This window comes from Brachionichthys hirsutus, chromosome 8, assembly GCF_040956055.1.
Source record: "Brachionichthys hirsutus isolate HB-005 chromosome 8, CSIRO-AGI_Bhir_v1, whole genome shotgun sequence".
NCBI classification, from domain to species: Eukaryota; Metazoa; Chordata; class Actinopteri; order Lophiiformes; family Brachionichthyidae; genus Brachionichthys; species Brachionichthys hirsutus.
The window spans coordinates 14,517,698-14,541,423 of NC_090904.1; the positions used below are offsets into that span (position 1 = coordinate 14,517,698).

The 23,726-nt window shown below is 43.6% G+C and overlaps 2 protein-coding genes across 2 annotated transcripts; one reads left to right on the forward strand and one right to left on the reverse strand.

The window, feature by feature from the left end:
• The first annotated feature begins 5,670 nt into the window (after positions 1 to 5,670).
• Positions 5,671 to 7,212, forward strand: LOC137898768 (neuronal vesicle trafficking-associated protein 1-like). The gene is made up of 4 exons (XM_068742814.1): positions 5,671 to 5,799; positions 5,909 to 6,025; positions 6,753 to 6,863; positions 7,012 to 7,212. The coding sequence occupies exons 1-4, from the start codon at positions 5,671 to 5,673 to the stop codon at positions 7,210 to 7,212; spliced, it is 558 nt and encodes a 185-aa protein (XP_068598915.1).
• Positions 7,213 to 8,347: 1,135 nt separating this feature from the next.
• On the reverse strand, positions 8,348 to 20,968 carry stx18 (syntaxin 18). The gene is made up of 11 exons (XM_068742541.1): positions 20,801 to 20,968; positions 12,630 to 12,697; positions 11,323 to 11,438; positions 11,119 to 11,196; positions 10,970 to 11,036; positions 10,745 to 10,836; positions 10,039 to 10,130; positions 9,894 to 9,952; positions 9,573 to 9,642; positions 9,412 to 9,492; positions 8,348 to 9,310 (listed from the first exon to the last, which is right to left on the reverse strand). Exons 1-11 carry the CDS (start codon positions 20,951 to 20,953, stop codon positions 9,215 to 9,217), a joined length of 972 nt encoding a protein of 323 aa, XP_068598642.1. The 5' UTR covers positions 20,954 to 20,968; the 3' UTR covers positions 8,348 to 9,214.
• Between the last annotated feature and the right edge of the window lie 2,758 nt (positions 20,969 to 23,726).

The following is a 23,726-nucleotide window of genomic DNA, read 5'->3' on the forward strand; positions in this document are numbered from 1 at the left end:
AAAGCCTCCGTGTGTAAATGAACATGAACGGAGGAGGAATCAAACAGGTTCGTGGTTTCACTCACGTGACACTCCCCGCGCCGGCCTCCTTGCTGCCCCCCCTCTGACTCGCCCTGTTGCCCATTTTGATCTTCTCTCTCTGGCGTGGATGTGGAGAAGCTGCCCCCCCCCCCAGTCTGTCTCTTATCTCTCAGGCATTGCTGCCCTACACGCTCCGGTGCTCTGCTGTCAGGCTTGTGGGGCCCCTCCCCTCCCCTAGGCCCCGCCCCTCTGCTAACCTCACGCACTGCGTCCCGCGCGCCCGGCTGCGTCGTGAGAGGAAATCTCAGCCACGAAAAGACGCATCAGAGATTGAGTGGGATTCCGTTATTTGAGGATGCGGCTCAAGGCTTGACAAGTAACAGAAAGGATTCGGATAAACGGACGACTGCTCTGAGCAGCCTCTCCATAATAAAAGCCATTCGGGGCCCTTTCGGGCAAAAAGGGCAGATCTGAGTTCTGAGAATGTTTTCAAATCATGGAAATTCACCAATTACCATGATTTCCTTTTTATCAACGTGTGTTTTTCCGAGTGTTAGTGGTGAACGGATTGTATCTGTAGAACAAGAACAGTGCGAGCACTTCCGGATCAGTTCAGAGACAGACCTCGACTGTCCTCGCAGTGAAAGAGGGACGGATTCCCGAGGCAACCGCGGTCCTTGACTTGTACCTTCAGAGACAAGTGGAGACAAGTTCGCCTCAATCTGGCGCTGGAAACGGGCTCATGTTCCTTGTAATAGTTAAAGAGCCCCAGCCTAGAAGGTGCATTAGCAGATATGCACGTGAAGCAAGAAGAGGTCGTCTTCGTAACACGCACACACGCACACACACACGCACACACACACACGCACACACACGTCTTGTACTTTGGCTCTGTAGTTACAGCATTTTAATCAGAGTCAAACCTCTGCAAAGAATCTTAACCTTCATTTTAGCCGGGCCACACCTATCTGTGTTTGTAGCCCCCCCCCCCCCCCCCCCGGCCCCAATCGGAATATCACTCTGTACTTGATTCCATTGAAAGCCACGAGACCAGAAGGGACAAAGTCTGGAGGAACAATCCTGTGTTGACTCAGCCTCTCCTCCAGCCCCCACACCCGGTCTCCTTCACTTCCTCCTCAGTCTGCCCTCTACAAAGAGCAGCGCAGCAAACGCAACGGAGTGCAAAGGTCGTTTGGGATCCCCGGGAGGCAGTCAGGAGATACTCAACCGCAAAAACATCCTCGTTGAACGTGAGGAAACGAGGGGTCAGGAAATTAGGATTTAAATGCTCCCGTTGATCGCTCCGCCTGAGAGGAAACGATCCTTGTTCCGAACATTCCGGCGTGAGAATTTACTTCATACAAACTTAAATGGGCCTTTTCAAACGACACCGCTATTTATATAAACCACATTATGTAATCCTACTGAAACCGTCGTAAGGCAGAGGTTTGTGCGCTCGAGGGGTAAAATCCTCCCCCCACGTGTCCCAATACGAATACCACTCAGATACCACAAGTGAGTAACAATTCCTATTAAACTATGCCTTTCATTGGCAAGTGCCCCAGTCTGAGCCGAGCGTCTCCCCCCCCCCGGGCCTCTGGGCGTGCCTCCCTGTGACCTCATCGGCCCACAAACTCCTCCAGGACTGGACTCAGTCGCTCACATGATGTAGTCTCAGTTAAAAAAGCAACATCGGTGCTGATCATGGTGCAGGTGCCCAAAGCGGTCTACTCAGGTGGGGTGCGTGTGTGTGTGTGTGTGTGTGTGTGTGTGTGTGTGTGTGTGTGTGTGTGGAGACCAACATCCTGTTGATGCAGCCTGAATGCTACCGTCTGCCATGAGAACTTGAACAAATAAAACCTTTTACTGGGAACCTGATGGACAAATGTCTTTTCATTCAGATCTTTAGGACTATTTCCCCCCTCCGGGGTAAAATCATCCTCCCTTTATACGTTTATATCCGCTTCCTGAGCTGCTACAGCACATCACGTATCAGAAACTGCTTTGTCGACTGTTGACAGGAATTCTAGATTTGTGAAAAGAGGCTTTGTGTTCATGCAGAAGACAATGGCCCCCCACCTGGAAGCGGGGGCCAGCGTCCACTGACCACAGCACGTGACATGTACTGTCCACGAGCAGGAAAGATCAGTACCCAGAAAACAACAGATGACTAAAGCAACTTGTACTCAACACACCTGAGGCAGACTCACACTATAGTTCCAGAGGGTAAATCCTACCTCGGCGGCTGCCGGGAGGTTTGTGTGATCCACAGAACCCCGGAGAAGTCCGTCCCTCGGCGGCTGCCGGGAGGTTTGTGTGATCCACAGAACCCCGGAGAAGTCCGTCCCTCGGCGGCTGCCGGGAGGTTTGTGTGATCCACAGAACCCCGGAGAAGTCCGTCCCTCGGCGGCTGCCGGGAGGTTTGTGTGACCCACAGAACCCCGGGGAAGTCCGTCCCTCGGCGGCTGCCGGGAGGTTTGTGTGATCCACAGAACCCCGGAGAAGTCCGTGGTCAGTGGCAAAGATCCTTCTGGGAGTCTGTGCTCGGACTGGAGTTGGATGTGCCGCTCTCTGAGAGGACGTTGCTTACTCTTTCTGTGTGGCTGGACGGGAAATGGGAAATGAAGTCTCTGGGCAAAGGGCCAAGTACAGAGTGGGTTTTAAAGACACAGCAGTTTGCAGTACAGTATACCGGTACCGTGTACGGTTTGGTCACTCTTTACCTTGTAATTTACAAGTACAGTATATATATTTAGCGCCTGTATGTATCAGTGGCATGCATACTGCTTCTCCCTGGTCATGAATGTCTTCGTAGTATGCCTCATTGCTACAGGATATCATCTAAAATTAAGCCAATGTTGCAGCGTCACATTATTTTTCATGACATTGTTAATTTAGTTTCCCCCCTCCAAATGGTGTAAACTAAGTAACATAAAATATTCATTCACCACATGGAAAACGATTCACAAACTACAAAGCAGCAGAGTAAGTCATTAGAATTACGATCATAGATATACATACAACATTTCAACAGTGTACACGTTTGTAATTTAATAATGAGAATTCATTAGCACGATATTCACTGCTGTGAAAATGGACCAATCTGCATAAAAGGGGCTTCTACTTATTTTATATTGCAACTTTTACCTGAATGAATGACCCGAAAGCTTCTTCCTCCACTGCCTTCATTCGGCTCCGCCCTCCGCAAACCACCTTTAAATTAACAGTGGGTGGATGTTTGTCTCTTCTGATTGGTTGTTGTAGCCACTGGTCCCGCCTAAAGTCAGCTTGGATAGGCTCCCGCACCCACGCGACCCCGCAGAGGAAAGGAAGTTGAACGAACGATGAATGAAAGTTAGTATCTCCCTCTAGTGGTCAATTATGAGAAGGCAACTGTAGCGGAACTATTACTGCTGCTGCAACCAAACATTGAAAATCGTGATAAAATTATCTATTTTTCACATTTATAATCAAAGGATTTTTTTCTTACTTTTTTTCATTTGTTATTCATTTTTGGCAAAGATTTCTTGCTGGATTTTGATGGAATGTGGTAAAATAGTTGTGCATGTAGTAAGGAATTAAGAACCCATTACATGTTGGAGATAATCTACATAAAAGGGTAGATTCAGTAATGAAAAATTATGTTTTTGGACTTTGCAACATAGGAACTTAAAAACGTTTTTGTCAATTGTAGGCATCGAGACTCTCTACCAGTTTAAATAATGAATAAGACACAGCATTAAAAGCAGAGATTATTAAACATTGATGACTGGCTGGCCTGACCTACATTCTGGGAAGCCCAAACATGTAAATGAAAATAAAAGAAACTCCTTAAACATTCCATTTGCAACAGGCTGATCATGTGGACAAACTAGAATGTATTTTCACCAAGGACCAACAAACCTCTTTAATTAAATTAAACTTGATTCATCAACCACATAGGTCTTCAAAAAGAATTTATGTTTACTGGATTTGTAACAAACAAACATTTATATCAGGTGGATCTGGGATTTATTTTGAATCTGTGACAATTGCATAGATTTATACCAATCCCCTTAAATATGCTAAATAAATATATATATAAGCTTCATGCATTATTCTCTGATAAATGAATGCAAATGTACAAAAAAAATCTTATCTGGCAATTAAAAAAAGTGAAAACATATCTTGACTTCATCCTTTCATCTGGATCTGCATTACATTTTAACATCTATCACGACTCAGGACCGATCCTCCCATCAACTTTCACGTAAACAGGATTTGCATTTTCCTTCTGCCAAATAAAAAAAACCTTGGTGGTGATAAAACGTTCATCAATTTGTTTATTTCTGACATCTTAACTCGTCTCTATTGCTGCCGTTTCCAAAATCAACACATTGAATCTAATAGTTCAACGATAATCTGTAAGAATACATTCAAATATGATTATTTTATTTTTACAGCACACACCTCTGGCTTTATTTGACATTTTAAGGAATAGCAATGTAACAGTCACACCATAAGCATGGTTGCCTCAGGAAACATCCGGACTCTGCATTATAGAATCATCACACAGAACTCTATCAGATAATCCAGCCGCTAGCAGCACCGCATAAAGGCAATGTTTGCCCCTCAATGATGGAGACTTCTCTTCTTCCTCCTCACTAATGAGCTGGACATATTCATGCATGCATCACCTCCTTATCCGCTTTCATTCACGCTGTAGCCTGGCAACGAACTACTCGATAATATGCACGGACTTGATGAGCCACGTCTTAGAGAAGAAATCAATATTGCAGTGCACGCCAAGGCATGATAGGAAGAATTAGATTGTTATTGCACATAGAATGCAATGAATTTCAGCTTGATCAAAAAGTTTGTTTTTATTTATTTAGCCTGAACTCACGTCTGATGTTTCCTGATACAGGCTGATCATGCTGTTATTGATCCTACAGCAGCACGTAGGAGAGAAACACTGCGGCGAGCCCCTTTGATAGAACTGTAAATACACTTACACAAAGTCATTGATTGTTTTTCTTTATCTTTAACACATTAAAGATAAACACTGTGAGCTTTGTGAAAGAGTGTTTTTCATGGTTCTGGCAATGACTGATTTATTTCTGGCCACGTGGTGCAAAAAATAAACTTACAGTTGCTTATTTGTACACACAAATAAAATAAATAGTGGATCATAAAGGAACACGAGGGGGAAGGGGGGAGGGGGGAGGGGGGGGGGGGGGGGGCAACCATCAGTGCAGAACTGAAACGGAAATAATTGTGCGCGTTGGAGTTGCTGCTCTCTAAACCGGTGCAGCTCTCCGGAAGCTCACGGGTTAATGTTGACGCTTCATCACTTGCAGCAGCAGCAGCAGCATCATCATCATCCAGCTCAGAGGAAACGAGGACGCGCACCAGGCTGCCACTATTGCGCACTGGAGCTCTCCGCCAATCCACTGCGTCACGCCGAACAGAAACGCAGCAGCAGGAGAAAGACTGTCTGGAAACGGTGAGTGAAATGGATGCGCGCGTCCACGTCGATGCGTCATGGATGAAAGACGGGCGTCCTCTAATGCGTTTAACGCGTCACAATTACGCAGGTCGAATTTAAGGTTGACGCGTAAATACGCCCCTCCCCCCCCCCCAGGTTGGTGTTTTTTTCGCGTTGGGACAATGGTCAAACTGGGGAATCATTTCAGCGAGAAGAATAACGGCAAGGCGGCTTGTGAGGACGGATTCGACACCATCCCGCTCATCACCCCGCTGGATGCCAGCCAGCTGCAGTTCCCGCCGCCAGACAAGGTAAAACGTGCCGACTGGTTAACGGAACCGTCTTTTAGTTTCCCTCCATGTCTAAAGCGGTCTAAAGGTGTCAGGGATCACCTCCTGCTTTCTGGGTTCTCTCCCCCAGGTGGTGGTGAAGACGAAGGCCGACTACGAAGGCGAGACCAAGAAGGGAAAGCTGCGATCGCCCAAAATCGCAGAGTTTTCCATCAGCATCATCGAAGGCGTATCTGAGCGACTCAAAGTAAGACCGTCTGCCACTGTGTGTGTGTGTGTGTGTGTGTGTGTGTGTGTGTGTGTGTGTGTGTGTGTGTGTGTGCGTGCGTGCACGCCACAGGGTGGATCTCCGTCTCAGGCCAGACGCCACAGCCATCGTAATGTCCTGCTGTAATCCGTTTTTACACTCCTCTTTTGCTCAGGCCACCTTCATCCCCTTGTCAGGGTTACTCAGGGAGACATAATGGACCATGATTCACTTAACCCCGCCCCCAAAACTCTCATTAATTCAGCTGGCTGCCATGGCGATGGCCTCCAAATGGCAGCGTCTGTCTACTCGGCCGACACGCTCAGCCGCTCACGCCTTATAGAATGATTAAAACACGTAATAGACTAAATGCAACGACACAACCGACATCCATCGTTATGCTTAGACTTTAAAAAAATCATTTTTAAATTCTGCATTCTTCTTTCAGACGGTGCCGCATCAACAGATGAGTTTGTCTGAGGCGTGTCGGGCCTCTTGGATGTAGAGCTTTAATTCTCAAGCATCTGAAAGGCGAGGCGGCGCGTCGCCGCCTCAGATCACGGCTCACATTCTCCCAGCGGCGCTTTGAAATGCTGCAGAAAGCCTCTTTCATCATCTCCTGTTGCTTTACTTTGCATGATTTGTACCGACAGATGAAGAGAATAACCCTTAAGACGCGTTCCGTTCACAAGCTGAGCAAACCTGATGGAGCTGTCGTGCCCTTCAGGTGACCTTGCTGGTGATCTGCGCCCTGGCGTTCCTGGTGTGTGTGGTGTTCCTCGTCGTCTACAAGATCTACCAGTACGAGCAACCTTGCCCCGACGGCTTTGTCTACTCGGTAAAATCTTCGAGCGTCGCTGTGAAATAAATTTGAGCTTCTCTTTAAATGAACTCGAAACAAAACTTTCCAAAAACACGACTTGCTACCTTTCACATCGTCCCAATCTGGGCAATCTCTAATCCGGTTTCTCCTCCCTTCGGAACAGCAAGGACGCTGCATGCCTGCTGGGTTGTACGGCAGCTACCCCCTCCAGGGCCCCGGGGGCCGCGGGCGCCTCTTCACCCTGATTAACCACTACAACATCGCCAAGCAGACCATCACCCGCTCGGTGTCCCCGTGGATGACCATCATGTCCGAGGAGAAAGTCACTCAGCAGGAGACGGAAACCGCCCAGAAACTGGCTTAGCCCGCCGAGGACCAGGAATAAATAAATTATACGCTTTGTGCCACTCAAGCAAACGTCAACCAGCTCTGGGTCCAAAAGTCCCCCTCTGCTGCCCGAGGGGCTCTGCTGCTTCGCTGAAGTCCGTCGCTCGGCTGACGTGGAGCGGGAGGACGAAGTCTGTAGAAGTCTTCATCACATTTTGGCTCTCGGTTCTCGGTTTGTTTGAATAGCATATGTTATTATTTATTTACACTTTGAAACAGAGTGGTAAATGTTTAAATACAGCCACACTCACACACACACACACACACACACACACACACACACACACACACACACACACACACAGACACACAACGGAGCTCAATTTAGGATGACTGTGAACCATCTTGTGTCTGCGATGCTTGTTTTAACGCATGCATGACTTTTCTTTTGGCTTTAAAACTCTTTCCATTCGATACTTTTAGAGCAGAAGACGCATGCAGGACAAAGCGCAGTCCAGGAGCTTAAGTATTTGACGCAGACATTTCTAACCAGCATCATGATTGTCTTATTCATTTGAACATGTGCTTTTGATTTCGGCTGGCTACGACTTATCGGTTACTCTTATTAGCAGACATTTTAGGCTACTGTGTTGAATGTTTTTGCCTCGCTAGTGAAGAGACTGTATTGTACAATGCTTTGCATTAACTCATGTCACCGTAGATGGCTGTTGGTAGCCGACACAGATGCTAGACTTAGGTTGATGTAGTGGAACAATCTGAAAGTAGTCACTTGGTCCTGTTGCTTTTTTCTGTATTTGCCATTTAACTTAAGCGATGTAACTTTTTCAAACAATGTAATGAATACCATTGGAGTGCGTTTGATACATAAAATGTTAAACGAAAACCGAAATAAAGTTCCCACATTTCACACCAATGTGCGAAAGTAATTTGTAAGAGCAACTCATCGGATCATCGCCAGAGTTGACCAGTTTAAAGAGACCAACAGCTGATAAATGGCTGAGCTGCTGCAGGCCGGCCAGAGCAGAACAGAATCCAGACACAGAATGTCATCCATGACTTCATATTAAAGTAACTCCAGTTAGCTGTTTGACCAAACCCCGTTATCTGCATTATCTTTTCTAACTCAGCAGGTAAAAAAAAAGCTCTCTCCATTTTTCAAGTGTTATCAATAGAACTCATTTTAATTTACATGGGCACACAACCTGAGGCATACATAGCAATTATTATCTTTAACACACACACTCTTGTTTTGCGGTGAAATACTCACGTGTAAATGTGGCTCATGTTAACCCTTTTCCTCTTATGCTAGAGGATAAATCTCCTGCTGAAGACACTGGAGAAAGAATTAATCAGTGTTTCTGAGATGATTGTCTTTAATTAAAATCACCCCAGAATTAAAAAAAAGGTTTTCTTACCGCCGTGTTAGCAAAGAAAAATTAAATGAATGAAAATGAAATTCCCTGTCAGTTCATATCCAGATGCTAGTTATAATCTAGAAGCATTGAAAACAAACGAAGTGCAACACTTCAGCGAACATTGGAGGCTGACAGAGAGTGTCTCGTCAGCGGGAGATCCTGACATGACCAAAGACAGGCAGTGGCTTCCTGCAACTCTGATACCCTCTGAAAGTGTAATATGCACAATCAGAACCTGAAGTAAAGACAGAGGGTACAGAATTTCAGATCACTGCTCGTGTCAGTGCAGTTAATGATCGGATTAAATGTTCAGCTGCTTGTAAAATCATGAAAAGGAAAAACATTGCCACAGTCACAATTATCAGTCGGACAAGAACCAATGCCAGTTATCATTGTTATTAGTGGTGGAGCAGGGATGATGGTCCGCCCCATAGAAATGCTTTTAAACAGTGAAAACAGAGACGGCTTGCAATCTGCCATTTAAACACACGACGTTCAGGAAGAACACTTTGCACGGTTTCCGTTGCCATGGCTCCTTAATAACAAATATGTGCCAAAGCCGAGCGGCTTCATGTCGTATAAAGTCCATGTTGGCCAGCGGCGTTAGCTGTCGTACCAGTCCAGGAAGAGGAGAGAGAAAGAGCACATGACCAGGAAGAACAGGATCCACACCCTGAAGCCAGCATTGTTTTTGATCGCCTGCAGTGGAAATGAGCAAAATGACATTTTCCTGGTCGGCTGAAGCGACACCAAAGGAAAACAATATAAAGCATCCGATGTTAACGCTCGGTGAGGTTTACCTCCCGTATATCCTCGTTGCCGTCTTTGACGTTTTCTGTAGCACCGACGACCAGCTGGTGAATGCCGTCTATCTCCGTTTCCTGTCACGGAGGACGGCGTGAGCCTCGTCCTCACATTGTGGTGAATTTCAAGTGAATGGAGAGGAAGAGAGCGAACTCACTTGCTGCAGGACTTTCTCAGCAAAGATCTCTTGCAGTCGAGAGATCTCCACCACCTTCCCCTCGATTTGCCTGCCGCACGCGAAAGAACAGATGAATCACCCACTGAAGAAAGAGTGCAGAGCATGTCGAACCCTTTCTAGATGACATTTACGACAGTTAATTCTGGTCTTTGGCATTTTAACCACTTGCTGTTGTTTAGGGGAGGGGGGGTTGACACAACTGGGTTTTCATCACAGCTCCCCGGTAAATATTCTTTGCGTAACGTGTGAACAGAAGGAAACGCCAGATGTCTCCTGGTAACAGTCATGAGTGGGACTCACCTCACTTCATCCACCAGTGTGTTCATCTCACTCACCAACCTCTGGTTCTCCTGCTCAAACTGGACACACACGGACACACACACACGCATGCAGGGTTACAAAGCATCACACAGAGAATTTAAACAACAAATCTGAATGCGCTTACCATCTGAATCTCCTCAGGAGAAAGCTCGTCCTCCGCCCGGGCCTCCTCCCACGGGTCGAAGGGGCCGTCCTGGACCTCAGACACACTCTTATCTACATTAAAGAAGGAAACTTCCACTGTTATTTAACTCCATCATTCTCTTCTGAGTCACTCAGGTTGCTGCTAATTGTCCATTTAAAAGGAGAACTGTAAACTTTGTGTGGTTACTTAATTTATTCACTTTAGTTTTCACCTCACTTGACCTCGGAGCAGTTATATTTGAAATATTGAAACGGTAAGTGAGAAGAGATCAAATGTTGTGCTGATTACTCTTCATCTCAGGAGTTCTGGATTAAACGGAGGTTAAAGGTGCATTATTGTTGCCTGATCGGTAGCTACGCTATACAAAAACTAAATACAGTGATTAAATATAATAGCTTTATGCAGATTCTGGGTTTACATTATGATCCTGTTAACATGTCAAACTGCAGCGTACTTTAAAGCTACTAAAAAAATTCATTTTATGCATCTGCATTAATATATGTATTAATTTTCTAATCCTGTTTTTCTATTATTTTGGTTTTAATTTAGAACTTAGCAGGTCCATGCTATTTATTTAATGTAAAGCACTTTAAGCTAATTTTCTTGTGCTGTACAATAACGTTTATTATTGTGCCAGGCAGCCTTTCGGAACCTTTCAGAGGACTCACAAACCACCAGGACTTACCAGGACTTTCCTCCTTGACAGGCGTCTCCTCTGTGGGCTCCGCCTCCAGTGTTTTCTCCACCTTGCTGTGGCGCTCGGAGGCCAGTCTTGACCTGAGACCACATAAAACAGGTTCATGTAAATCAGAGATTTAATTGTGTAATGTCCTGAAATGAGGATAAGGAAAAACAAATGCTGCAACATACAGGAAGGTCCACCCGGGAGCAGAGTTTTGCTGATACTCACAGCCTCTTTTTATCGACCACTCTCTTGACTCTGATTGCTCTCTGCTCAGAGTACAGCTTGCATACTCCTTAAAAAGAGTGAATACACACACGATGCTACAAATGAATGCGTTCTCAATGGTCCATAGGACAGACAAGTTAAAGACACACCTTTCAGATACATGCCAATGAGATCCAACACGGCCCCTCTGTGCTCTTTGATCTGGGATGAGGCCACTTGCTTCTCTGCTGTGGTGAAAACATTTACCGATTGAAGACAAACTCAGCAATCTTTGTACAGTGCAAAATAAAGACACAAAACTTCACGTTTCCAGTGACACCGTTAAACCAGCTAACAGAGACAGAAGCACACACCTTCATTACGTAGCTGCTTGATGGCCTCGGAACACGTCCTCATAAAGATCTGCGCGTCCTGGTCGATCTGGTCCCGTTCACTGTCCGTCATTCGGCTAAGATCTGACGAGATGAGGCTACAACACACAAGAGCAATCGCAGTAAATACAACTCATTATCCAATGATCAAGCACTGATCATCAAGGTTTGCATTCCTCTCACCAAATATTTACTCATCCAACCATCTCCGGCTGAGCAGAATCGCATCCCATAATGAACGGATCTCTGGACTACTACACAGAAGCTGCTCTGATCCAAACACAGGGAGTGTAGTTGAGACTCAATGTCTCCCTCTGGTGGACACAAGACACCAGAGGGAGACATTGAAGGTGTGTGTGTGATTAAACTAGTTTGGTGTGAAAGTGGACTTTGAATTAGCTTGATAATAATAATTAATAAACTCATTCTGAGAAAAACTATGAAGTGCAACTCAAAATGAAACATAATAGAACTGGAACTATAATACAAGCCTCATCCTAACCACGAGCTGCAGCCTCTAAAGCAAACAAACGTGATGACGCCAACCTTTGTCATAATCATGAGCTACAGAAGATTTAAGGTCATGACCGTTTAGAATACATTCTGTAAGACTCAAAGGCACCAAATGATCAGGCTTTGATACTTCACATTAATGCAAGCCAGACTTGGGCTCAAACGATGAGCCACCACAACAATTTTAAAAACAAACATTCCAAATTTATAGTGATAATCGCCGCGTCTGAAGAGGAAACAGGAAGTAGATAAGAAAATTGGAAGGCAGGAATGGCTAATGACAGGGTGAATGAGACTTCCTCACATAAGTGTTGACGAGATGGATTTTCCCACCACTATAAACGGCTGTACTTCCACCACACTCCACTGACAGCTCCCATGTTTATGGGTTAATGTGTTCGACTGAGGCCTTATCAACAAACCCAACATAACAAAAAGCTACGAAAAGCAGAGGGGGCCAGATTGGAAGGCCTCAACTGGTCCCGCGGTAGGACTCGTTCTTCACTTAGATAATTTCAGATAATTAGGCCGGAGCCTGCCGCTGTGGACCGGACCACCCTACGAGCTGCTGACCTTGTGCCAGCAGACGGATTCCTGCAGCGCACACATGCACACTGCGGAAATGTTTGACGGAACCTTCAACAAGCCCCGACTCCTGACCTAGTCTGAATTTTGCCAGAATCAAATTGTCCCGTCTCCCCTCTGGCGCCCCCGACGGCCTTGAAGGTGCTGCTGCTGACCGTGGAGGGTGACTGCCCCCCGATGGAGAGGCTTACCTTCCGGCGCTCACGTAATCTTTCCTGTGTTGGAGTAGAAAGTCTTTCAGCTTGGTGATGTTTGTGATCTGCCAAAATAAGGTGAAATGTAACATTACCTTTATGCCAATGAGTGTCTTGAACACAGCTTGAGAAACACTTTTTTTAGACACGTACCAGAATTTAGACAGAGCCGGAATAAATGTGTGATTTTCTATTTAATGGACGAGACAGTCTACCAATGTCCATCCACGAATTCTCAATATTAGCTTTTGACAATTCATCAAGTTAACGGCATAAAAAAAAAGTCAAATCTGCAAATCCTCATCACTCAACTGTCATCATTATAACGCTACGAGCGTGTGCGTGTGCGTGTGCGTGTGCGTGCAGAGCCGTGACACAGCCACAGCTCCCAATTCATGACCTGTTACTATTTATCGCTGAGCAAATGACCAGGTGCGTGTGTACGCTGGGAAACCAGAGGAAACTTGGTTTAATCCAATATTTGCTCCAGTAATTTGGTCAAATATTAAAAAAAGACCAAATTGCTTCCTAGTCCACAGAGCGGTGCTGGCAGGGTACAAGTGGGTGTGAACACACACACACACACACACACACACACACAGCACGCTCTGTTAGATCCACAAGAAGACACAACTCAGACAAGCTGAGGATTGAAAAATGACACAAGGAGTTTGACTGTGACAGCGACCCCAGAGCGCGGGAGATTATTTTGATAGCCTAACGATTCTGTCTTCGGCCTTCAGCTTGTTCCCTCTAACAACCTCAATTATCAAATTGCCTCGGCCGTACGGGGTAACCTGGCACCGGTCTTCTAATAATGTCTCGCTCGAAGCATTCATTCCAAACGTCAAGGTGCCCTGAAGCGGTGTTTTATTTGAGGTTGTCAAGTTTTTAAATTCAGACAGAAGGTGTCAGGGTAAACTCGGCTGAGCAGCGTGTTAGAAAGCTACAGCTGCTTCTTTCATTAGGAGGGGAACTTGGTGATGTATGGCTCTGCTGTGGGTGAGCCCGTCCTTGTAATAATACAATTATTTGAGGTTAAGGGTTAATTGTCGTTCAAAACAGTTGCGCTCAAAGGGAGTTCACGGGCAAAAAAAACCCCAAACAAGAACAACCTTTCGAGTAGTAAAGGGGTTTTCAAAACTTTATCAGTATTTCAGTTTCAGCAATTTCAGGTTGAATGAATAGTCAAAATCTAAGCCTGTATTTTATTTAATGTATGAACTGTGTTGGTTTGGAAGGATCTTTTTTATTTTAATTTGCTTTCAAAAACAGTTTCAATGCCAAAATCACAATTATCTTAGTCCTTATCCTGAGTTCATTATTATTAATCACAAATAAAAACCAGATTTCCTTGATATCACATAATTCAATTGAAATAACTAGAAAAACACTTGGGGTGCACAAACCTCAGCCAAGAAGCTCATTCCGCTCGTAATTGGATTTAAACAGTCCACATGTTGATCTGGATCATCATCAAAAGGGTCTGAATGGTTCTTAGTATCTTTATACACCAACCAGGAAAAGTAAAAGTGAATCAGAGTACTTGAATCCACAAATGGGGTATTCAGTGTTAACGTCATATTATCCTGACCTCATTCTGGATCAGATCCAGAAGACATTTTGCATGATAGTTCATATCAGACCCCTTTATGACTGGGATTTTTGGTGAGTGAATTGAATGCATACTTTTCAATATATAATATTTTTTTTGAAAATGCCTCCATTTTAAGTAAATGGAAAAAATCCAGATTTTTTTGTATCCAGAAGGCTATCTGGATCACTTTAACGGGATCTAAGATAGACCAAGACCCATCTTCGGATTCTTTTAAATCGAAATCCATCCAGCAGTTTTTCTGTAATCCTGCTAACAAGCAAACAAAGAACCAACCTCCTTGGCTTCAAAGATCAAGTCTTTTATTTAGGCATTAAATGCATTACCTCAGCTATTGTACTGCCCCTTAGCGACCAGCAGGAGGTGCTCCACCCCCAGCAGCGACCCCCACCAGATCAGGCGACCTCTGGCGGCCTGAGAGTGCTGCTCTGGGGGTTGAGCTGTCTCCCGTGTGTGTACATTGGATCTCACATTTCCAGCACAACCTCGAGGGTCTGCAGGGGGTCAGTGGGATCAATTGCTCTTGTAACTTAAGACCCTAAAGAGCAAGTAATTCCTCAACAATGAGAAAGGGGGGTGGGGGGGGGGGGGGTGGCCTTGCACATGTAGCTCACCACATGTGTGTGTGCAGCGAGACGCGAGTGTGTGCGTGCATATGTAACCGCCATAGGTGTGTGTAAGGCAGGAGGAGACAGTCTGCCGGGCTGCATCTAATCTCGTCATCATCAAAGACCCCCACTTTCCCTCCTCACTTTCTCCTTCCCCTGCTTCCCCTCCAGCCCCGATTGAGCCCAAACAAACCATCAGGGGGGGATTATTATGAGGAAGAAAAGAGAAAGGGCTTAGCGAGCAGATTTCTGAAGGGCTTGGATGGCTCTTTGTTTTGTTAAATGCAGGTAACTGACAGAATTCGATGATGACTGCGCTGCTTTGGTTTAAGTCCCTGTGCGTCCTGACCCAAGGCTATCCGTCCTGACGCCAGGCCATGTTGCGTTTAGGTACGAGGGCCCGATGCAGAGAGGGCGCTCCAGCGGAGACGACTGCAGCATGTTGATTTTATTATCATGTTTATGTCTGACGCTAATGGGCTCAGCTTTGTCTGTTCGACGTTAGAGCGCCGTCGCCAGGTCCACAAACAAACAAACAGAAAACGTTTAACGTTCTTGATGAACAGGGTCTTTGACTTTCTACAGAATGTGCCAACTTTGTATGAATATGTTTTCATTCTACAGGATATTTAATCTATATCGGAAAGTGCACTCGGTGTGCAAAAAATATCATGATGAGCGCCATAATGGTGGAGACATTTGATGTTCTAAAGCTACTTGGCCACCGTCCTGTGAGACGTCTTTATACGCCTCACATTTCAACAATCCCTTTCCTATGAAACAAGTATTTGCTGGGGCTGTCACAATTAAATGGCAATCTGTGGACAACACATCGTCCTGCGCGTGTCCAACCATGTGTTCAGCATTGAGCGCTGATTACTTTTATTTGTCTGGCGTCGATACTTGTCCCCACACAAACTGTTAATAGTTATCAGCGGCCATCTAAAAGCAACAAAGACGAAAGGTGCTGTCTCGCTCCAAAACTCGAGGCCAGTTTCCATGATAATTTACTTGTCAAAAACACTTCATTGCCATTTTCACATGAGTTCACGATCAGCACAAACATCTGAACTCTCAACAGTGTAAACAGCCCGATGGCGGACTGCTACGGTACTTCCATCATGAGCTCTGGAAAGAACTCAGAGTCCTTTTCACAAAGAGAACCCGCGACAGCACCTCAGCAAAGACCCACAATATGATGACACTATTTGGCTGTACTTAAAAGCAACAACTCCAGCACAATCACACTGCACTGTAAACAATGGAGTAACACGGCCATTCCATTTCCTTTCTGCATCGTGACTGATCTCATCCACTGTGCGGAGAGTTCAGACAGATAAACTAAGATATTACACTCTCAGATCTTAGTTATGAGGTAGCCCAAAATTAAAGCTACATTTTGCGATAAAAAAAGACGGTCCTCCTGATCGTCCTTCTCTGGGTGTCCTTAACCAATAAGCAGAAATGATCACAAAACCAGTGGGGTCAGTGGGTCAATGGATTTACTAGGCCGGCGGGACATTTTACTTAATTTGCTTATAAATTACAATTAAAAAAACAAAAAAAAACAAAAGCCTTATTCACATTACATTGTCCAAGTAGACACGGAGCGCCTTCTTCCTACCCAGATGATCTGTGTGGAGGCCAAGAGGAGGTGCAGTGGGTTGGCTGCACCTCCTCAACATCCCAACCACAATAAAAAAACATTTAAGGCTGTAAAGTTCCGACTGTTTGAGTGCGAGGACCATTGATTTGTGCCGTGCAGGATCGCTGCTGCTTCGGTTTGGCTACATGTTCAAGGGTTTAACTGAGCATTTTATAATACTAATTTATATTATATGTATTATTTATTAGTTTGACTTAAGTCTGTATCAACAACTCTGTTTCTCCTTTGCCTTTAAATTCAGGTACGATAGCAGAGGCCTTAAAATCTAATTTCCCAGGCTTTCATAGGAGAACAGCACATAAATCTCAAGGTGATCCTTAGCCTGGGCTTCATTAATGACTAGTCCTGATTTGACAGGTGTTTTTACCTGTATGTGCAGTTTGTGACATCATGTGTGTTTGCTCTTTGAACTATCTTCCAATTTATATAGCTGTGCTTTCGATTTCGGCTAAAAGCAACCACAACAAGCAAACAAATCAAATCAAATCAAGAAATACGATCGTACGAACTATTTATCTTTTTGGTCCTTTTCTTGATATTTGTACATCGTTGATTTATAAGATCCAGTGTACTTCACTTGGAAAGTATTTTAATTTCATATTCACAATATGAGATTATTTGTTCTGATCCAATCCAGAGTATGTCCAAAAAATAAATTTGATGGACTGGAAAATGTTACGAAAACATTTTAGTGTTTGAAACTTGACCACTGCTAACAAAATAATAAAGTATTACAGTTTTGAGTTTGAGACTATATGAACATACTGTTTCAATGTGAAAGTTGTCACAGGGAAGAGCCCCACCAGCCCTGGGAAGCACAACATACTCTTAAGTGCTGGCCAAGAGCCACATTTTTCAGTTTCTAAGAAAACACTACGAGAAGGAGCCAATTTTGGACAAGCCATACTAAAGGCACAGTTGGAAGCCAAGCACTATTTTCTACACACAATTTACCAATTTTAAAGTGACCTCGTCCATTTAAACTTGAGAGGGGCTGCATGCTGCGGAGAGAGACGAGGTGAGCTGTGAAATGGAGATCACAGCGCTCCAAACCAACCCCTGTGAGGTAAAAGATTCCTCGGACCAAACCACACCCTGCAAACACTGGCCCTTTTATTACACAATCAAGCGTTTCTCTCTTTTTATTTTTGCATTGCCTTCTAAGATTCTACAATTCCTTTCTCATTGAGTAAAAAATAAACATAAAATCACTGCGTATTCGTTAACTTTGATGTTTTCCCCTTATTTTATGAAGCTTCAATGGGAGCTTGGGAGAGTTATGCACGTCTCGAAGGGCACCCACATCTGTTGTGCATTAGGTGCCGGCCAACAACATTGTTACTGAGGACCTAATTTAATATTTTCTCTGTTTTGATCTTTCACCTTTAATCACTGGCTCTCGCATGGATCGGCTTTCTCCAAGAAATTGCAGGAGAGCCGAAAGAAAATGTTATTGCAGCATGTTTATAGAGACATATGCATGAAGACGGGACATGAACTAAAATACTGCGGAAAAAAGAACGGATAGTTGAGTTGTGGGTGAAAACCGCAACATAACTGAGTACTCAGGGTATTCCAAGCTCGCAATTTCAATTTCTACAAAAGCTGCTTTACCGAGATGGCTTGAGATGATATCGGCAGTGAGAGCGAGACAGCAGTGGGGGGGGGGGGGGGCACGCACCACAGGATAAGTTTATGTTTCTTTGAATCAGCATCGCTGCTTTTATTAAACCACCATTTCTAATATCTATGTAACAGAACATAACAGAAACTCCGTTGTGCAGGGTTGCTTCGGCTGAGCTCACTTTTGCCTCAGACAGATGGCATCAGATAAAATGTAAACTCCCTCAGGGAAACGTAAAGTAGTTCTTCATGGTGCCTTTGAAGAGGTTTGTATCCTTGATATTAATGTCAGGTAAAGAACTTCTGGCTGTAGAAGGAACACTCAGACATGGAACATAAACTTTTAGTTGCCAATGATCCATCTCCTACTCCCGCCAACCATTAACAATGTCAGCCCGACTCACTGGAGGAATAAGCTTCCTTGAACTAATTAAAAGTCAATGCTGCCAAGACAAAACATTTTTCACCAACACTGCTCCGGTGAAATTTCCTACAGCTTTTTAATAGTAGGACAGAAGTCAGTGGTGCTGAAATCAAATGTTCCTTGCTGATAATGAGATTACGACCTGCTGCGATGTGAACATGTGTCTGAGGTTTATTGCCTGTTTTAAATCATTCTGGACGTTCTTAGAAAACTTCCCAGGACTCTACCGTGACTTTTCAAAATGCTTTTGTTTTACATTGGGATCAGTTCAAAACACACAATCCAGGTCTGTCAGTGTTGGTGGAGAAGCATATCAAGTACATTAATACCTGATAATAATAATCATGATTCAAAGGTCAATATCAATGATAAGTTCACATTCTACAATGACTGTAATAAACAGCATTTTGCAGATGCAGCAAGCAAAGAAAAAAAAAACTAGAAAGACAATCAGAGATTGCAGACCCCGCCTCCAATAGACTATTGGATCTTGTGAGACAGTAAACAGGACTTCCGGATCAGAGGGGCCAAACCTGCTCTAGCTTGCTGCTCCGGAACGTACTACAAGACTCCTTCTGGACTCTTTTTCCCATCATGCCATTCGTGTCCCTCCCTCTTAAAGTGGCAGTTTACAGCACAGTCACAATTCCAGATGTAAAAATAATTCTAGAATCTGGATCCAGATCCGGATCAACGCCATTCTCGGGGAGGACCGAGCCAAGGACAGAACCTTGCTTGTGTAAAAATTTCAAGTTGATTAGGTTACTAGTTTTTGAGTTACGCGCTCGGACAGACAGACAAACAAACAAACAAACAAACAGACAGACAAACAAACAAACAGACAAACGCACCCAATTGCAATACCCTCGCCTCCGCTTCGGCGAGGGTAACAACACACACACCGTGATTTAACAGCAACATTTCAAGTTGTCAGAAATTTGAAAATTCTGACTGCAGGAACCCAGATTGATGCTTCCCAATTACAACCTTCCCACTCTGGTGAAACCTCCATCACATCGTACAGAGCATTGCTACTCTTCAGAATGTGCTTCTCACGGTGTGAAACGTGTCTGTCTTCTCATCTGTGTGCCAAAAACATATAAAAATATATATATAGTACACAACAGGGCTTTACTACAACAGGAGGAAATGCTCATAGTATATTAACCATCTCTGCTGGAGGAAGGGAGGGGGGACAGAGTGTTAGACGGTACGTAGATATTTTATCCCGTAATTGTACCTTACTCTACACTTATATAAACTTATGTCTTTGTTAAACTTAACACTTATGTCTTTGGAAGGCTTTGTGCTCTTCTGTTTGAGGATTGTACATATCGTTGATGTACTCCGCTCTACTGGCGTGCATCTTCATCGTCATCGTGCATCTTTTCTTGTCATCCTTACCACTCGCTTGCTTTGGACCCATCACTTATAAGGAATATTAACAGATACAGCCCAAATCACATAAATAATTTAAAAACAACACGGGAGACGAGTACGAAAGGTGCCGAATACCTGAACTGAACGAGTGAAGCGCGCTCGCAGTGCTCGGCCATGTAGCTCCAGGCTCTGGAAGTTGCTTGTGTCTCAAATTTATGTTCGTGTCTTAAAGCAAAGATTTTCTCTCACGTTTTCTTGTGTCTCGGAACACCCGTATGTCAAAGCACTCATATGTCGAGGTATTACTGTAAATAGTACAGCTAGCCAGTTCAATAATCAAGAACCTGACAAGGATTAGAAGCGCAACTTATTCTATATACATAATTATAACACAGTTGACTCGTGTGTCTACATCAGTTCACTATTCAGAAGAAGCCCATTGATCTATGTGGCAATATCAGTTATCAAACAAGATACAAATGTCAGCAACTACCAGTAGATGTTTTGTCAAACATTTTATACAGTTAGCTTTCCCTTTAATGTCTTTGGGTGCATTAGAAATTAAATGACTGCTATGTGGTAACAGTGGATTTGAATACGAGTACTATCGAAACGATTAACTGTCTTGAATTAGAGCGGGAGAGAGAGAGAGAGAGACCAAGTAGTTAACTTACATCAAGCACTGTATTACTGATTTTAGCTAGCATGTCGGGGGATTAGTCTTGCCTTCCCGATGCTTCTACGACGCAGCACAATCAAAGATTGCACCCTAATAGTTCAGTATTTTGTTGCCATTCGACTTTTAGGTCGCTGCTAAGTCATTAGCGAAAGTTAGCTTGAGAAAACACTCACCACTTCCTTCGCCTTCGGAGAAAAGCCGCTCTTTGGTCGGCTTCTCTTGAAAATGTCATCTTTGGTGGAGTCGAAGCCGACTCCTATCGCCTTGTTCCTGGTTTTGACTGTCTTGACGCTGGCTTTAAAAAGCAGAGTTATATCCACAGCCATGTCTGTGCTGCAACTCGGGCGCAGGACCTGCTGTAAACAAAGTGACACGTCACGGACTGTTGACGTCATTACCCTGCGACGCTGTGGATTTTCCCAGACGAAGAAAAAAGACTTGCGTGTTAGCGGTTCTATCAGTAACTGTTATCTGCTGTATTTTTCGAACTTGGTATCAAGTTATTATTCACATTCATTTTAAACGCAAGTGTCAGATATCTTAAAACTTCAGGAATCTCTTAAATACTACTTGTAAGTAGACTATATACACATTTAATAATATTCACATTTAATAATGTTGAATTTCCTGCCATGCATGCATGCATTTTTAAGGATGCAATAGGAGGGACTACTGGCTTACATACAGATAATTTAGATCAAAATTCTAGTCAGTCTATCTCTATTAGAAGAAAATCCCCTACAACTAATTGAAGCGATGTCCAGCAGGAAGCGGAGACCTAACTGGACAGACCAGGAGTGTCTTCTTCTAGCTCAGTTAATGCAGGAGAGGAAAGACATAATCAGAGGGAAGTGCAGCACTGAAATTTCAATACAAGACAAAAGACAAGCCTGGGAAGAAATAGCCCGAGCTCTTAATACTGCCTTTCCAGAGATTCAGCGTACAGTTTATGACTGTAACAAAAAATGGGAAAATCTTCTGGCAAAGACGAGGGAGGAGATCAGACGACAGAGAAGACAAGTGGGTGCAGGTAAGCATTTGTTTACGAACAATACAAATCTACTTTAATTTGCAGCAAAATTAAAAATGTTAAATGTACAAGAAGGGTGGAAGTGTTATGCTGGTTCCGTTAAAATATGCTCTTTACTTAAAAATGTAAATAAATCCACATTGACACGTATTAATTTATTGTATTGTATTAATGCTATTTTTAATTCACAGAAGGTCTTTCCCTTGAGCAATTCAGTGCCGTGGCTCAATTAGTGATTTCTGTGATGAACCTCTCAGATGTGCAGCAAGGGGATGGAGAAGACTCTTCACTGGTGGAAGTTCAACAAAACAAGTAATTCATCCTTTCTTCCTTTGACTGTATCCCAGCCCAGCATAAATCTTCAAGGTTCAAGGTTACTTTATTTGTACCCGAAGGTAGATTTGTTTTTACAGTAGTATATTCAAAAAAAATAACTTTGCTATCTTTATCCAAATGATAAAACAAATGCACGGTATTTTTGGTTCTGAATGTCCCAGTTATATTTGGATAACCTGTCAATCTCAATTTGAACAGTTTTCACTAGAGTATTCTTCCCAATAACAATTCCCCATGAAAACTGTACGCAGTGAGGTCTATGGATTATGTAGAGCAGCAAGGCTGTCTTTTGCTTATGTCAAAAATGTATACATTTATAGTGGCGATGGAAACTGAGAGGTGTAATCTCAGACTGAATATTTATTTTTGTAATTTGGATTGACAAACACTCTATAATGCAGATCACTGTCAAAGAAATTCATGGGCAAGTTTTGTTTTCTTCTTCAGCTGTGAAGATGGATATGACCGCAGAACAGCTGGAAGCTTCTCATACAAACAAGAGCTTGATCTCCCGAAATATCCAGATCCAAGTGCTTCTCTAGCAAACCAAAACATGCCTTATCTTAATATTTCCAAATCGTTTGCAGTGCCGGTGAGCGCTAGTTGTGCAGCTGGTTATGGTGGATTTGCAGAACGACAAGGTACTCCCTGCCTTACCTCTCCACCCTCAGCGCACAGCACTTCCTTGCAAGAAAAACTGGACTTGGAAATGTCTGTGTTGAGAAGACAAGAGGTGGTTCTCAAGCTGCAAGAGGAATATTACACACTGAAAATCAAGCTGATGAAAAAGCAAATGGACGTGCCACTTCACCAAGACTGAAGTGGATGTCCTTTTGCACCTGTCTGTGATTTGTACCTACCTATGAAATATAACTGATCTGGTCCTACATTCACCTCCACTCTCCACCTACCATGGAGAGCACCTGCAGGTGAAGTCATTTAACAATCAGTGCCTTCAAAAGCCCTGATTGTCGGTGGTGTTGTTTTAGTGTTTGTACTGTGTGTAGATAAACCCTAGTGATTCAGGTGATTGTTACTTTCTTCTATGAAGAAAGCCTCTTTGAGTTATTTATTGCTTAGTATTATATATATATATATTTACATATAAATACATTAGATATTGGAACTGCAAATATATCTATTAAACAACCAACTTCTTGAAATCAAATAAATTATTTCTAGGAAGTGTCATGGATAACTTTACACTTGGGAATTTAGTTTATTTGCATATTCGTGCCATTTACTCCTAAGTGCGAATTTGGAAACCGTAAATGTTTGAAAAACACCAATACACACATGCCAATGTAAGTAAAGCTACAATGAAGTCTTGTCTGGACAAATGTGGCAATTTTTATCTAATGATCTGCATAAATCCATCTATTTGTTAGTGATGTAGGTTGGCACCCAAATGTGAGCAGTCGGGCCCAAAGTGTTGAATAAATGTCTGATTTGCTGTGTGGTTTGCTCATTTCCTTTGTTAGTGGTGTGCCAGACTGTTACGACTACCGTCTATGCCACCTCAGCACTGGGGAAAGAGAGGACCTTTTCAAGGACATGACTGTTTTTATATTTAATGTGCTGATATAAGAAGTGCAATGAATGAATCCTTTGTCCCTGATATTGTGATTCCAATCTATCTGATATACTGTACTGTACTCCTAAAGTCCTGTAAGATGATCTCAAGAAGCTTTTCTCCACCTACACCAAATATGTTATTAGGAATGGCTAGTTAG